The following is an 18,056-nucleotide window of genomic DNA, read 5'->3' as shown; positions in this document are numbered from 1 at the left end:
CCCAATACAGACATTTAGTGTTGCTCTAGTTTCACAACTGCTTGTGAAGTATGGGAAGGAGGGCTCTGTTGCAACACACTGGGTGCCAGCAACAATGCCACACGCAGTTCCAGACAGACTGAGGGGGTAACGAGATGTTCGGTGTACACAAGCTTGAGTATATGTCAGGCACAGCATCACGGGACAAGGGTAAATGTGCCTGTGTTATATGCAAGAACACTCAACGTGGAGAACGCAAGTGAAGATGCATCTCCAAGTGGTGCATTGAGTGCAAAGTTCCACTATGCCCCGTCGACTGTTTCGCAGCACATCACACATTTGGGAGTTCTAAGTGTGTTGATGGTGAATGTATATAGTGAGTGATAGTGTATAGTGTGTAAATATGTTGTAAACATACATGAATGAACAAGAAACATTGGAAATATGAGCAAAGCAATATATGTGGACACATTTGTGATGCATGTAACACAGTGTCTTGGGACAGTACAGATGTTCTACTGCCATAATATTGTATACATGCTCATTATACATAGGATTGGAAAGAAAAAAACAACAAATGCATTTGGAAATGTACGCAAAAAATGAACAAAAAATTACTTGTGGCAACTCGAATATGTTGAAGTTGGCGTGCGACTGGCTCTAGGAGTCTACGTCACGGACAACCACCAAATCGTGATGTCACACGCCATTTTCCAGACCCCATTGCGGCCAAAGTACAATTTTTTTTTTTTGCACACACATGTGATAAGGGAAGGGTATTTAACATTTTCAAAATTTATTTCCTGCACACAGGGGGGGGGGGGGAGTCCTATATTTGTAGCCCGAGCAGCACAGTGGTTAATATTGTCTTGGCTACAGCAGTCTATAGTTGAAGATGTAATGACATGTTGTGATAGCTGAGCTGAGGCCTGGAGCAGAGCTTTAGTGAGGCTGGGGATAGAGAGCTCAAATGTGGGCGGGGTCGGAGAGCTCGAATGCAGACCGAGAGCTGGAAGCTGAGATATGGCCAGAATCTGGCTGTCTGCTCTGTTGCGAGGCAGAAGAATCTCAACTTGTCGAGTGTTACTTTGCTGCTGGTGAATGACAATGCTTTTGAAGATCTGCAGTGTCTCTAGAGCATCTGTCACTGAACACTGGGGTGGCCTGTGGCTGAGTGGACAGCGCTTGGGACTCATAATGCTAGGGGACCGGGTTCAATCCCTGGCAATGGCAGGAAACAAATGGGCAGAGTTTCTTTCACCCTGATGCCTTTGTCACCTAGCAGTAAATAGGCACCTGGGAGTTAGACAGCTGTTACCAGCTGTTTCATGGGTGGGTGTGTGTAATTACCCAAGTGTAGTTACAGAATGAGAGCTACGCTTGTGATGTCCTATCTTCCCAGCACTGTCATAATGCTTTAAAACTACTGACTGTCTTAACCTCCACCACCATCTCACTTAGCTTGTTCCAACCGTCTACCACTCTGTTTGCAAAAGAAAATTTTCTAATGTTTTTGCAGCACCTTTATTTCCTTAGCCTGAGTCTGTCATTTTGTTCATGAAGTTCCAGGTCTCAAAAAGTTTTCCCTATCAATTTTATTGATTCCTGTTACTATCTTGTACATAGTAATCGTATCGCCTCTTATTCTTCTATCTTCTAGTTTTGGCGTGTTTGATGCCTCTAACTTCTCCTCGAGTCTCCTCCTTGACGACTCCCAGACGCGGTTATAAACACTCAGGAAACACTGAAACGTGCAGAGAGGGAGATGGCAAAGCATCTCATAATGAATATCATCCAAGCCCTTCCTTCGTGACCTTCACAACGTGAAAAGGCTGATGCGACGACTACGAGGGGGTCAAGTGAAGGTATCCACCTGGAGGACAGAATGGCCTTGGGCCTCAAGGATATACTTAATATCCTCGTGGCAGTCTATGTTCCCTGTCAACAGTTGCAACATGATGCGGGAGAAGAATTGTGTTAATGCAGGCATTCAACTGGACATTTTTGGAGATACGAACAGGGGGTCTCCCCAATGCAGGACAACAAAGCCAAGTGGGCAGCTGCTTCCTGAGAAGGAGCTGCAACAACACGGGTACCAGTACGGGTGGGGTTAAAGATGACCAACGTATCCACCGAATCAACAAGGTGCTTATGGAGAAATAAATCATCAGGATGAGTAGGGTCAACATGACTAAGATCAAAATACTTAATTCATGTAACAGGACTAAATAAAGCCTGAAAAGGAGATTGGGAAGGAATCAAGCGCGAACGAGTGAGGTGACGATGCTGAGCACCCTCACTAAGAGAGGGGGGGGGGTAAAAGGCGCAGTTATGACAACTAGAGACGGAGCCACGCCAGGTGATGAGTTCGTCACCACTGGGGGCTAGGGGCTCAACCCCGTCACAGAGGTGGAAGGAGAGCAGAGAGGCAGTCAGGAGAGTCCAAGAAGAAACATGGTCAGGGGCCAATGCAGTGGGGGCTACAGAGCCTGGTCTTCCAACACTAACTCTGGGACTTGGTCGCCCACCCCACAAGTCTGGGAAGTGAAAAAAAAAGAGTCAATCATCAGCATAATAATGAGCAGGTAAGAATTTCATTCACGATAAGCCCCCATACTCACCATAGAGCCACAGTTAGAAGATAGGACACCCAACAAGATGGAGGGGCCCCCCAGGGGTGCATCATGATTATACGCCCCACAATCACCACATTAAGAACCGTCAGTGTGCCGAGATCAGGGTTCAGCAACGAAGGCAAGGATTGGCAATAAAAGCATCCTCTCGCTCGCAATATCGAGTACCACAGTTCTACGAGTAAGAGAGTGTGCCTCCCCAAATATCCGGGCATCAAAACAGAAGATGTCCGAAAGAATAATCAAGAATGGCAAAAGGTCGGCAGGAAAGACAATGAGGAAGGAGAAGAGGAGCAGGAAAAATAAAACATAATGAAGAGGAAAAAGCCATCCAGCACAATTTGTGAAGACTGCAGCAGGAGCTGCAGTCAATCAGAGCTTCACAATTTGTGAAGACTGCAGCAGGAGCTGCAGTCAATCAGAGCTTCACAATTTGTGAAGACTGCAGCAGGAGCTGCAGTCAATCAGAGCTTCACAATTTGTGAAGACTGCGGCAAAAGGACAGAGGACCACCCCCATGGAGCACCACACCCCAGCAGTGGCCCACCAAGCCCCTTCACGATGACAACAGGCTGGTAAGGGAGGGGGAGAACCTTTGTGAAAACTATTGTGAAACTTCTCACTGGTTGTATTTTGTGAGCACTAAGTGTTTTAACTTCTTAAATTGATAATTACATGATTGATGTTATTTCTTTATTTGTTTGATAATTATATTTTATGATAATTAGTGAGTACAAACATGAAATACTTAATCATGTGACATACATAGAAACAGAATAGGAAATGATAGGCTTTTGTCAGGCCCACCAGAGCTCTGGCACTTATCAAATTGGCAATGCACTCCTGCTGGTGCCCACTGCTGTAACTACAAGGATTGCAAAGAACAGTGTGTTAGGTGTTGAAGTCCTTTGCTTGCTCATCCTTGACTCGCACATGAACTTAGTTTTCATAGTTTTACATTTTTTACCACTCAGCCCAAGATGTTCAAAGGTCTTCCAAATATCTCTTGTTTAGTCAACCAAATTTGACATGACATGTGGGATTAATAGCTGCCACCACGAATTTGGTTAACACTATCTACAATATCAGTACAGTATATTGGTGTCCATTAAGTGATGGGATTACTTAGGTACAAAAACAAAATTTAATATTGTAATATACATTACTGTACCTTTAGGGCTGATTTGCACAGGTTTAGACTTTAATGTTTTTTCTATGAATACTGTACAACCACTGCACAACTTTTGGGCCACCTGCATGGTCATGTAGTATTCACACTCCAGTTTTCTCTCAGCTACTGCATTTACTTTATTTCTAAATCCAAATAAAATGCTGTCCTATTTTACCAGTAGCCAAGCAAGCATCTTGTGGAATAAATTTCCACACTATATCTTCCTTGTAAAGCTTGTTTCTTCATTATTGAATGGACAACTTTGCCTCTGCTTGCTGTAACACTATACAAAAATTGCTTTCACAAAGCAAATTTTAAATTAAGATATCACTGCATGAAATTGAGAATTAAGAACATAGCCACTTTTTATGATCTGGAAACAATTGCAGACATTTTTTCTTTGTCGGATATGAATAATAAATCTGCAAAGCTGTTGGTAGGAACATAATAAACTCAAAATATAGATGTAGAACATAAAACTTATCAAAGTATACAATAATTTAACCACTAAGCTGCTAAGGGGTCCTGAAGAGATTTACACCCCTGTGAGCAAGAAACAAATTCTAAAAATTTTGTTCGTCTTCTAAAAATGTTAATTTGTGTTCCCTGAGCACGGGAAAAATAAAATAAAAAATCGTAGGTGACATTTTGCCCGCAATAGGCCAAGGAACTCTGGCAAAATGTGGGCGTTGACAGAGCAGTCGTCAGAGGCGGTCAACGTCACCCGAGCTGTCAGGTGGGAGTTGCCACCAAGATATTATTACCTAATTATTTTAATTATTTCAATGTCTCTGATTGATTTTTTCTTAAGTTTTTTTGCAGTTAATAATATTTAATAGTGTGTAGTGTTATAGATTTATATAATAAAAGAGGTGAATCATCACTATACTCAAAAGTATAGTGTGCATATTAGTGATTCAATTATGTTCATAAAACAATAAACAACAGTTTTGCTGTTACTATACTATATACACAGGTTATATATAAGTATCTGCACGTTTTGTTCACCATAACGAGCCACTAAGTTGGTATTGTGAGTCAAAAAGCAACGAGGAGTGACCACTACACACCAGCCAGCCAGCCACTCGCTGCCACTCCCGCCTTCCCTCAACACCACCTCACTCGCCCACATTCTCTTCCCACCATACTGTTTTTACTTTTATTTACTGTATACAGACGTTATATATAAGTACAGTATCTACATGTTTTGTTCACCACAACTGTACAACTAAGCTGATATAGTTAGTTCAGGCACTAAGAGACTTCGCTACACACACACAGTCAGCTGACGGCTGCCTCCCTCACTCGTTCAAGGTCAGACGCACTAAAATTCTCCCCCAACAATACTGTTTGGTGCTATTACACCAGCCTTGGTGTTATTACACCATATACACACATTATATATAAGTATCTACATGTTGTATGCACTGTAACTGTACACCTAAGCTAGAAGGGAGCCCAGAAAGCATAGTGGCCACCCTCTACACAGCTAGACAAGTCATGCAGACGACGCCACCTCTGTCACCCAAATGGCAACTCCCAACATAATCCTTTTGCTGTTATTACACTAATACACAAATTATATATAAGTATCTACAGTTATGTTCACTACAGAGAACCACTGAGCTGGTATGGTGAATTGCAGACAATAACAGGTGGCCACACAGTTAGTAAATGACGCTATCTTCCTCCCTCCCTCAGCATTACTCCTCCCACACAGCGCTAATTATCACAACAATCCTGCTATTATCACAATCCTGGTCATTTTTATCACAGTCAGGGGTAATCTGTAATACTGTCATTGCTAAATAATAGCAGTTACATATTTATTTTGACATTTTTAATCGATGCTGTGGTCACAAGCCGAACAGCAATGCTGTCAGCTCATGCTGCGTGCACCAGCCTTGGTTGCTCCCATAGTACTGTGGCTCTCACACCGGAGAATATTGCCCACAATTTTATTTAAACATGGCATCTGTTTACAAGAGCCCTGAGGAAGCTGATGTAAACCCCGTGAAGCCGCGGGCCATTTGAATTGTGCCCGGCACCCAATATCGTATATATATATGCCATGCGCACGTTGGGACATGTTACTCAGGGCGTATATATATGCCATGGGCAGTTTAAGGGTTAAACTGGAGCAAAGTTTTCAGACCACCAAGAAATCTGTAAAATATATGTTACTGAAGACATGAATGTCCTATGTACACTTGTCTCCCAAGGCCCGGTGGGGGGAAAATGTGGCACTACTGTACTACGGGGACGTGTGGCCCACACGGCATGTGGCACCCTGCAAACCCATAACGAATGATGTGAAAAGCAGTGTCAACATATCTAAAGCCAATAAAAGTAAACAGTTCACCATTTTCAAAATTAATTAACTTAAACATACATTAATTAAGCAAGCGTGATTGAGGGAATGTTTGTGAAGTGACAGACCACTAGCTAATATAAGATGTTATTGCAAATTTTGGCATGTCAGAAAATCCAAGCACCTTGGAAGGAGTCTAGACACAATGACACAGTTATTGTTTTATTGAACACACAGTTGTGATAAAAAAATTTCCTAACTTCAATGCTTCCACTACTATCTACGCAAACGATTCTATAAAAATCCCAGCACAGCAGATTATACCCCACATTGCTGTTTTGATGTTGCATTACTCAGGTAATACTCGGCAGTACTGTACATTAACACGTGCACTCTTAAGATATGTTTACCAAGTGATGCGCATGCTAGTATTCCTACATACAGTATTCAACATCAGCAAATTTGCAATATTAATATAGAATAAAATTATTTTGTACAAATAATTTGTTTTAATAGGGTGCAACTGTGATACAATTGTAATATTGAATGGGAGTTATGAGCTGTGATGCTAATTTTATAATCAAGCAAGTTAACATGAAGGAAATCTAGTAATGGATAAATTTGAGCCATGTAATTTGCTGCAAGTTTTTCTACAATGTAATTGAAGATATCATTATTTTTGTGTTTATTTACAAAGATGACATCTGTAAGGATGAGCTTGGCTCATCATGCAGTAGTCTGCCAAGACATCAGGAGAAGAAAAGTAGCAGTAAAATATATGCACTGTGTAAGAGAGAGCTGCCGAGGGGCTCCCGTTACGAGCATTTCGAGTAACGAGCAAGCCACTCGCAGAAAATTTGTCTCGACTGACGAACTTTTGCTCGAATAATGAGTGTTCCCGCTGGTTCTCAGACATCTCCGATGACAGTGTTGTTGTTGTTCCGCAAGATGAGTTTTTCACACAACAAGCTCGGTGACGGAACGGATTAAATTCGTTAATCGAGGCGCCACTGTACACTACATGCATACTTATCACTCGTACCACAACTACACTTTTCTTCATCAACTAGTTTATAGTTGCACATAATGATCCTTGACACATTTTCAGCCTCACTGAAACTCTTACTCAACAAAATAGGTGATTTCTTACCCTCAGTTCTCATCCGCTTCATCTCTGGAATAACTCCTTCTTCTCGTGATCTTTTGCAGCCTGCTATTGGAATGTGGTTTTGTGAAACCCCTGGGTTGAGGGTGATGTCTTCTCCCATATTACTATGCTTTCTGAATGTGAAATCATTTAAATCTTTGTGATTATTTTCACTTGTAATACTGGGGATTAATTCTGTACTCTGGCTATTGGTGACAGTGGCCATGTTTCCAACTGCATGTCCATTTGCAAATCCAAGAACTGTTCCAATTACATGTCCATTAGTAAACCCAAGTGTGATCCTATCTGCATGGCCATTCATTGGATGAGAATGTAAACCATTTACAGTGACATTAGTAACCGAAGATTCACTTTGCCTTGTGTGACTGGCAGCAGCTTCATTACAATTATCACTAACCATCGTGTCTGTTTCCATGTCACATTCATCAGACTGCATATTGTGTCCATTGGTAGCAGTATTTGTTTGGCCACTCACTTGCCCATTATCTTGGCAATTTGCAGGTTGAAATCCATAATAGCCATTAGATGATATGCATGTGCCATTGATGGTTTGACTATTAGTGGTAGGAGCCTTTCCATTTGTAGTGGCAGATGATGATAACAAATCAGTGGTAGTAGTCATGCCATTAGAAGATAGGAGGAGGCATTTATTCTTGGAGAGAGCAGATTCGGCACAGGTTGGGAAGACTCCTCCATTGAGGCCATGAGATGGTACACTACAAGTGATGGAGCCATTCACTTCTGCTGTCACACCTGATAAAACAAATGTAAATAAGCATTTTGTGCAATTTAAATGATAAAATAATTTTGTTAAAATCTGTGTAATTTTTGTATTAATGCCAAAGCAGCTTATTGGTCACTTCCTGTAGCACCAAAAAAACAGACAAACTGCTTTCACAGATAATGTACACTTATTTGAATTTATAAGGATGCCATTTGGCAAAAAAAAAAAAAACTGCCCCTCCCACTTTCCAGAGGGCTATTAAACCCTGACTGGCGCTAATTGTATATATATGATTTTGGTCTCACTACCTGCACAGTGCATATCGTATACTGTGTATATATATATACTTATTAAAGTACTGTACCATGTAAGATTAAAAGTTCTGTGGCTACACAGGGTTCACATCAGCTTCCTGAGGGTTCCAGTAAACAGATGCCATTTAAAAAAAAAACAGTGTTGAATGTAATGAAACGCCATTTTCTGGGCGAGTCTCGGAGGCTCTCCGGAGCTTACCAGGCTGATATGCTAATGTCAGACTTTGGCATCAGTCATGTGTACGGAGTTCTTATGGGCCTACTGGGGACCACGAGCCAGAACCTGGCCCCATCAGAGAGGCAAGGGGAGCAATGGTCTATAGAAACCCCCGTGTGATTGGAAGCATTCTATGTCTGCCATCGACCGGGTTAGGCACCCAGAAAGGTAGGCATCCCAAAACAAATCTCTATTCTGGTGAAAATTGCAACCAAAAGCCGAACGAGTGTATAGAACTCCCCAAACAAAAAGAGCAAACTAGTATGATGTCATTCGTCATTGCGCCGCTGTCTGCGCAGCCCCCCCCCTCTCCGGGAAGGGGAAGGGGGAGCCCCAGACCAATCGCGCTGGCGATCCACACCCCAGTTCTGAGGTTGCATGTCAAAAACACGCAAAAAAAAAAGACGCCGATCGGAGGGAGGGAGGGATGCTTGAGAGCCTCTGGGACTCACCCAGAAAATGGCGTTTCATTACATTCAATGCTGGTTTTCTGGGGGGAGCCCCTATGGCTCCCTGGAGCTAACTACCCACAGAGGAAAGAATAGGGACATACCCGGGAGGCGGTTGCTGCTCACTCCTCAACCCGAAGTCAAGACAACTGGCTGCATCCACCAACCCAAAGTGACACCGGCCCGACCGGGCCCAGGAACGTTTACAAGGTAACGAGCAGCCAGGACTCTGTTCAACCACCAAAATTCCTGCGCCCGAATGTCAGCCCAGTACATATTGCCAAAGATGGCGGCAAGAGCCGCTAACTTGCGGACGTCATGGGCACGGGGATAGACCGCAGGCCGGCTAGCATTAATAACCCTGCGGACGACCTGGGAGACCCGCACCCTCGTACAGGGAAGAGGGAAACCGGATCGACCCACAGCGCATCCACGGACACAGAAGCCGTGGCGCGCAAATAAAGGCGGAGAGCCACAACTGGACACAAAACATGATGCACCCCCAGCCGAACCAACCAAGCATCAACAACCCAAGGGCCCCTCTGGAACGCAGCAGTCTCATTCTTTGCCAGAAAAGAAGGAGAAGGCTGCAGACGAACAAAACAATCACCATGACCAAAGGAGCAGAAACCTCTGTGCCGCAGGAGAACATGAAGCTCACCCACCTGACTCCCAGAGGCCAATGCCAACAGAAAAAGAGCCTTTGAAAAACAATCGGAACCGAGGGGGCCACAACAAAACGAGGAGAAGAAAGAAAAGAGAGCACTCTGTCCAAAGACCAGGATGGCTCAGGCGGCGCATGAGCAGGCCGGAGGTGAAACAACGCCCGAGACAGCTTGCAAAACGGCGCAGACGTGACATCAATGCCGAAAGCAAGCTGAAGCGGCTCCGCCAGCGCCGCACTATACGAGGCGACAGTGTTAGGCATACGATGACGGTCCTGGAACAACCAAAGGAGAAAGGACAACACCACCCTAACCGAAAGGGAAGTATAACGATGAAGACATAAGAAGAACCGGAAGGACCACCAGGAAACTTCATACTGCCGCCAAGACGAAGCCTGCAGGTGGGACACTAATAAGGAAGCCACCTGATCACCATAGAGATGATGATAAACTCGAGTAAAAAATACCATACGCGAAGACTCGAGGAGAAGATTGAACCAGCCATGTGACGTACTGGGCCGATCCGTTGGAAGAGGCGGAGCCGCGGAAAAACCTCCGGGTTCGGATACCAAGCAAGCAGTGCCTGAAACCACAGCTGGGCTGGCCACCAAGGAGTCAAGAAGACAACTCTCCCCTGGTAAGAACTTGCAGAGAATCTCTCGCAAGACTCCGGGTCAAGGTGTCAGTGACCCAACAGGCAGCATGACGGAGGTAAAAATGGCGACTGTCACCCAGAGACAAGGGCACAGCAACCAACGATCCCGTACAAGACGGGTTGGAACCCGGAAGACACATTCAATGGTCCCCCGAGCCCAGACAGGGGTTTCCATGGCCCGTAGGGGTAACAACTACGGGAAGCCTGAGCAAGGTGTTGCTAACCGGATAAGAAACCCAAACATAACAAAAGGGTAGAGGATAGCACTGAAAACCCCTGCGACGTGTACAATCACGGGGGCCTAGCAGAGGGCCGCCAAACACTACCAGTGGAACTATAGCCACACTAGGCAAACCACCACCAGGCATGAAAATAAAAACAAAAGAAAAACCCCGCAAAAGTACACCGTCTCCAGAGGCAACAGGAACCGGCCACCGCTTAGGTGGCAGGCTGTGCAACATCTTGACGCCCTAACCAGCACAATACCAATCCCTTCCCAGTTCCAAACAAGGGCCCCAAGCCCCAGCTGGCCCCAAGGGCGAGGCAAATGCCGAGCAGCAAGAACCTCTACGGGAATGGTTCCCGAACGCCCCAGTGAAGATAACCCTGTTACGCAAGGGCAGTACTCACAGGGCGTTTAGGGAAGTCAGCCACTAAGCACATGCAGCCCTGGCACTGATGAGGTACTCCTGGCCACCGCATAACACAACACACGGCAGTGAACGCCACACAAGGCAAACACCGCCTAGGAAACTGAGGCCAGAGAAGCATCTATCCCGGTTGACATTAGCGAACGAACTGAAGCTTGGCAGCCAGCGCGGTAGGTCCGGGGCGGGGAGGGCTGCGCGGACGATCGGCGCAGCAGTAAAGTGTGATGTTTGCTTGTTTGCTTGTTTCCTTGTGATTGTAGGGAGTTTCTACCTCTCTGTTCGGTTTTTTGTTTTAGTTTTTTACCATGTGGGGTTTGTTCTGTTATGCCTACCTTTCTGGGCGCCTAACCCCGGTCGATGGCAGATAAGGAAAACCCCAACCACAAAGGGGTTTTCCAGGGCCCTTGCTTCCTGAAACCTCTCTGAAGGGGCCAGGTTCTGGCACTGGTCCCTGGTAGGTCTGAACTCCTTAGCTAATGTCCCGGTCTAATAGAACATACATTAGCCCGATAAGCTCCAGGGAGCCGTAGGGGCTCCCCACAGAAAGGGGACGAAACCCTAAGAGCCAAGGCCCAAGCGAATTCCACAGAGGAGGCAAGCACCGCCTGCCGACACGCGAGCCGGGAGGCATAAAACAGAGCCACCGCATCCCGCAAGATTGGCGCGAAAAGCTTCAGCATGGCAGCCGATGAGAGAGCCGCCGAGGCCAAGGTGCCAGAGCCCGGAACAGCCCCAAGCACCTCCACATCCTCCGCGAGCCAGTCAGAAGACAGCTCCAGGAAGGAAAAGAAGCGCAAGGCTGCAACCAAAAGGCCCCGAGCGCGCAAGTCCTCCGCCACCTGCGCTGCCGAAAGGAGAGGAACCTGCACATGGCGCTGAACGACACCAACATTCCGGGGAAGGGCAGGAGCAAACAAGCACTTATTGAGGTGCTCGAGGTGCCCCCCCCCCCCAGGAAAACCTGAAGCACCGTTGAAGCCTCCCGCCACTCAAGCGTGCGGGAATGGCAGAAGGAGTGCCGTGCCTCCGAACCAAAGACAGGACAGTCCGCTAGCCAGGATGACTCCGGAACCTTGTAACAAAGCCAGAAAGAGAACGAAGTCCCAAACCTGAAAGCCGAGGGATCCATTGCCGAGGCATAATCCAGGGCACGCAGGAGGTTCGCCGCACAGGCAGCCCACACCGCAGCAGGTTGGATGCGATAAGCCGAAAACCTCCGGAAAGATGGAATCGAAGCACCCGGGGCAACACGGAACTGAACCAGGGGAGGGGCAGACACCAAATCCAACTCGTACGCAGAGGGGGGAAAAGAAAACCCCACTCCTTGCAACAGTAAGTCCCGCTCAGAGGGTACAAAAACCCAGGTGGGGTCCAGCGGGGCCCAAGGCCCCCAAATCAGCCTCTCCCCAGCCCCAGAGTCCTCTCCAGCAGGACCCGGCATCCTCAAGCACCGACCCCACTAGACAAGGCCGGCGCAGCCGTAGAAGCCGGATAGAAAGAGGCCTACTGGTCAGACCCAGAGGCTTCAGCCGGGGGAGGAGACTCGAATGCCTCCATCGCCACACCAGAAGGGGTATCTCCCGAGGCTGCCCGAGTCGCAAGACCAACTAACCCCTGCCCCGACTCCAAAACCCTCAGACGTTTCTGGGCCGGAAGCAGGGGAGGGGGACCAGAACGCACAATGGGAGGGGATGGACCAGGAGGTGCGCACTGAACCAGGGTCGAAGCGACCCCCACCCCCAAGTCCGGGTCCCTATAAGCAAAACGGGGAAGCCGTGGGGCATCCGAGTGAACAACCAACCTGGCGCGTTGCAACAAACGAAACCTAGAATGCAACATTTGTGCAGCCTGTACCCGAAGATCATCATTCATAGACTGGGTAAATTGATTCACTAGCAAGCAACAGTATTCACAGGACTCGGGGTCGAAAGTGTCACCGACCTAACAGGCTGCATGACGGAGGCAAAAACAGTGAGGGTCGCCTTGAGACAAGGGGACCGAACAATCCTCAAACTCGCACGAAGCGAGGGGGGGGGAACCCGGGGTCACATCCATCGGACCCACGCGTCCCCTAGGGTATTCCCAGGATCCTGAGCGTTTACTTGAAGAGGACTCGCGCTCAGGTAAACCCAGGCAGGGACGTGTACACTCACAGGGACCCAGCAGGGGGCACCACCAAGTATCAGGGTGAGGCCAAACACCAGTGGCAATTAGGGCAGAACCCCCCCACCAAGGCAAAAAGAAAAAGAAAAACAAAACCCCGCAAGAGGACCACGTACCCCAAGGAACAGAGCCAGCCACCGTGATAGGTGACAACTAGCTGCACAGCACCCTGCGCCCCTACCAGTGCAAAAACTGCCTCTTACCCTAAGGTAAACTAGGGGAGACAAAACCCCAAGTACCCAAAGAGCGGCCGAGAAACCGAGCAGTAAAACGGACACACAGAGGCAGACCCCAAGGAATTTGTGGAAGCCCCAAGGCCAGTACTTACTGGGCACCTAGGGAAGGGAACCCTAGGTGCATGCAGCCCAAGTACTGAGGAATAATGCCTGGCTCTCGCACCCCTGGAGAACAGCAGCCACACACAAGGCACAGCGCTGCAAAAGTCCGGAGCCAGAGCACACAACCTAGCCGATAGCTTCAGCCTCAAGAACTGAAGTGTGGATCGCCGGCACGGTGGGTCTGGGGCGCCCCCTTTCCCCCTCCCGGAGAGGGGGGAAGGGGCGGCGCAGACAGCGGCGCGACGATGAATGACATCATACTAGTTTGCTCGTTTTTGTTTGGGGAGTCTATCCACTCGTTCATCTTTTGGTTGCAATTTTCACCAGAATAGAGGTTTGTTTTGGGATGCCTACCTTTCTGGGTGCCTAACCCGGTCGATGGCAGACATAGAATGCTTCCAATCACACGGGGGTTTCTATAGGCCATTGCTCCCCCTTGCCTCTCTGAGGGGGGCCAGGTTCTGGATCGCGGTCCCCAGTAGGCCCATAAGAACTCCGTACACATGACTGATGCCAAAGTCTGACATTAGCATATTAGCCTGGTAAGCTCCGGGGAGCCGTAGGGGCTCCCCCTCAGAAAAAGAACATAGCATTGAATGTAATGAAACGCCATTTTCTGAATGAGACCCGGAGGCTCCCCGGAGCTATCCAGGCTGATGTGGATATATTAGCTTTCTGCCATCAATGTGCATGGAGTTCTTGCCGACCGGGGACCACAAGCCAAAACCTGGCCCCCTCAGAGAGGCACGAGGAGTAATGGCCTATAGAAACCCCTATGTGGTTGGGAGCATTCTATATCTGCCATCGACCGGGTCTCGCGCCCAGAAAGGTAGGCTCCCCAAAATAAACCCCTATTCTGATGAAAATATTGCTACTGAAAGCCAAAGGAGTGGACAATACTCCCCAAACAAAAATTAGCAAACGAGCATGATGTCATTATATTGCCGCGCCAGTGTCTGCGCAACCAACCCCTACCCATGAGGGGAAAGAGGGAGCCCCAGACCCTCGTGCCAGCGATCCACCCTTCAGTTCTTAGGCTGGATGTCAAAACACACGAAAAACACCGCCGACCAGAGGGAGGGAGGGAAGGTGCCGGGGAGTCTCAGGGTCTCACCCAGAAAATGGCGTTTCATTACATTCAACGCTGGTTCTCTGGAGGGAGCCCCGTTGGCTCCCCGGAGCTACCTCACCACAGATAAGGAAAAAGAGGTTAGGACCAGGGAGGCGGACGCCATGCGCCCTAAACTCAAAATCATATCAACTGGCAAAACCGAAGGACCCCCTGTGGATGACCCGGGAGACCCAAACCCTGGAACAGGAAAAAAGGAAGGGAACCCCATGCAACCCAAAGCGCGTCCACGGATGCAGAGGCCATGATGCGCTGAAAACAGCGGAGAGCCGCAAATGAACATGATACACGATGCACCCTTGGCCTGACCAACCAAACACCAACAACCCAAGGACCCCTCCGGAAAGCAGCAGACTTATGCAATGCCAGAAAAGAAGGAGACGGCTCCAACCGAACATCCTACTACCAGGACCAAACGAGCAGAAAAAAAACCTGCGCTGGAGGCGAGCATGAAGCTCCCCGACCTGACCCCCAGAGCCCAATGCCAACAGGAAAAGAGCCGCAGAAAAACAATCCTGAACCGAAGGGGCCACAACAGAGGAGAAGAGAGAAAAGAGAGCACCTGGTCCAAAGACCAGGACGGCTCAGGCGGCGCATCTGCCCACATGGACCCAAAGGCAAAAATACCACTAAAACTGGGAACTGGAGCCAGAGCGATGAGGGCCACCAGGCACATGCAGTACATCGGTCTAGAACCGACTGGTGAAGGTCCCAGCTGACCTGGGCCACCTCCCTCCTCCTCCTCCTCCCCAACAAGAAGGGAGGTGGAGCAAACATAGCAGGGGGGTCTAGTTTCATGAAATTTTGGTTGTTTGTTTTCATTGATGGGTGTTCTTTTGACATTTTAAGGCTGCAGTCACATTTTTAACCATGCAGTGGTCCTTTTTGATTTGCCTATCTTTCTGGATACCTTCCTTAGGTGGTGACAAAGATGATACCCTTTAAATGTAAAGTGATCATAGACCATCTCTCTCTCTGCACCTCTCTGAGGGGATCAGGTTCTGGCTCATGGTCCCAAGTAGACAATTAGAACTTCATGTCTGATGGCACTAAGTAGTATGGTAGTGATCAGTGTATGATAGCTTTAGGGTGCCGACAGGGCTCCCCACAGAAAGAGATATTTGATCCGTGTTTAGTATGAGAGTTGGATTCACCAGTTTTTTTATTAACACTTTAGCATTCCAATGATGATAAAATGCATTATCTATCATGAAATTTCTGAAAATAACTAATTTTTTAGCACAGCATTGTCAAAATTTATTTGGGGACTATCCAGTAATCACCTCAGCCAACTACCTATCACTCAAGACAAAACTGCTCCACTTGTGAGTATTTTCACAATGCTTTGCAAGTTACCTGCTAGAAAAGTATGAAAGTTACACTTTTCTTTTTACAGCAATATAGATCAATCATGTGCACACATTTTCGTATTTTATATTTTTATTTATGTTTAAAACTAAATGAGGAGTATTGAAATATTCACAAACATTTATATATTTAGCACCATCGCACAATCATCAAACCGTTTTGTTTTGCAAATATATGCACCAACAGGGCAGAAAGTTAAAGTGTTATATTATCTTTATCCACATTCGTTCAGGAATATTTATGTACACAATTTGTTTTTAAAATGGTTATCTAAATCATTAGTGCATATAAAATATTCCTCCAAATAGTGATTTAGTTTATTAATATGGTTCTAACCTCACAAACATGAAACTAAACTGCTATTTACAACTGCTATTGTATTGAAACTGCTATTTACACAAAACTAAAGCTCAATGAAGGATTAATGAAAGTGTAAATAATAAAATATCAGCAATTGACACATACCATATAACAGTACATATACAAAAAATGTGACCACATTTTGGATCCTACCTTGTGTTTTTTCCAGCTGTAACAGATGATTGGCAAGGTCTGTATAGCTACATGCATTGGCGAGTTGAGCAGCTGTCTGACCATTGTTATTATGAAGCCTGAAAATATAGAAGCTGTAATTACTTAAATGCAATAAACAGCTGTATAGACATGCATGCCTTGTAAATATAGTCTGAATGGTGAGCTGTACAGTATACTGTACAATGTTTTGTTACCCACTAGAGATTTGTGAATGAATAGTATTACTGTAACTCATTTCTGGTCTCAAGCCACTACCTGACATGCTCTCTGTGAGAAGTCTACTACAGCTCCAAACCTGCCTCATTTATCCTCTGAAGTGTCTTCTTCCTTTCATTAATAAGTAAATTTTATCTTAACGTTCCAGATAAAATAAATTCCAGATGTGCCGTATATGTTCTCTGCATTCCCTCTATTTCAGCAATCTCTCACACTCTGAAGGGGAAAGTGAGTATTGAGCAGTACTCATGACGAGACAGCACAACTGATTTGAATAATACAACCATTGTAATGGGATCCATGGATTTGAAAGGTTCTCGTAATCCATCTTATCATTTTTCTGGCTGACACAACATTTGCTTCGTTATCCTCTCTAAACATTAGATTGTCAGAAATCATTATTCCCAGATCCTTTACATGTTGCTTTCCTACTATGGGCAGATTTGATTAAGTTTTGTACCCTGGATTATGTTTAAGGTCCTCATTTTTACCGTACCTGAGTACCTGGAATTTATCACTGCTAAACATGTTTTTTCTGTTGCCCAGTCAAAAACTTTATTAATATCTGTTTGTAGTTTTTCAATGTCTTCAGCAGAGGTAATTTTCATGCTGATTTTTGTGTCATCTGCAAAGGATGATACAAAACTGTGTATCATCAAAAAAATTTGTCTACATCTGATATGAGAATAAGGAAATAAATATGAGTTAATAAATCTTCTGTCTCATATCTTCACCAATCAGCACATTGATCATTATTATTGCAAGTATTACACAGCACACCAGGCAAAAAACAAACTCCAAAATAGCACCTGCTTATCAGTTTACAACCAAAATGTCAGATCACTTGGTAAACATTTTACCGATATAAATGCACTACATACTCTCAGCACTAGGTACTAATTTATCGTTCATTATTTTAACAGAAACTTGGCTAAGTAAAGATTATACCCAACTCTACAACTTAGCTGGATATAAAGCCATTCACAACTGTAGGCCTAATAAAAAAGGTGGCAGCACAGCTATATATTACCGAGATACATTTATCTGCAACAGTGTCATTAGTGAGAGAGATGACTACTGTGAATACACTTTTGCTCAGTTTACAATTAAATCCCTTAAATCCTCCTTGACAATTGGAGCCATCTATAGATTTCCCAATACTGACATAGCTTCATTCTCAGATAACCTAAGGAATCTTATTATAGCAACAATCTCAACAAAAACCACATCATTCTGGGAGGAGACTTCAATAGTGACCTGGGTCAACAAAATTGCTCTCAAGTTGACTATTTCCTTAACAGCATGAACTCCTGTATGCTAATCCCCACAATCACCAAACCCACCCGAGTCACTCAAACATCAGCCACTACCC

The 18,056-nt window shown here is 45.9% G+C and overlaps 1 protein-coding gene across 5 annotated transcripts in view; it reads right to left on the bottom strand.

Annotated features, from left to right (window-relative positions):
* LOC123764258 (ankyrin repeat domain-containing protein 10) overlaps window positions 1-18,056 on the bottom strand; it is a 69,653-nt gene that overhangs the window by 14,533 nt on the left and 37,064 nt on the right. For all 5 annotated transcript variants that reach the window (XM_069315755.1, XM_045751810.2, XM_045751813.2 and 2 more), the window contains exons 4-5: window positions 16,448-16,545; window positions 7,245-8,015 (exon numbers count right to left, since the gene is read on the bottom strand). In XM_069315755.1, the coding sequence (XP_069171856.1) occupies window positions 7,245-8,015; window positions 16,448-16,545 (869 nt within the window). The remainder of the gene's footprint in view (window positions 1-7,244; window positions 8,016-16,447; window positions 16,546-18,056) is intronic.

This window comes from Procambarus clarkii, chromosome 82 (genome assembly GCF_040958095.1).
Source record: "Procambarus clarkii isolate CNS0578487 chromosome 82, FALCON_Pclarkii_2.0, whole genome shotgun sequence".
NCBI lineage: Eukaryota > Metazoa > Arthropoda > Malacostraca > Decapoda > Cambaridae > Procambarus > Procambarus clarkii.
The sequence above is the reverse complement of the archived record's forward strand: the minus strand, read 5'-3'. Positions and strand labels throughout refer to the sequence as shown.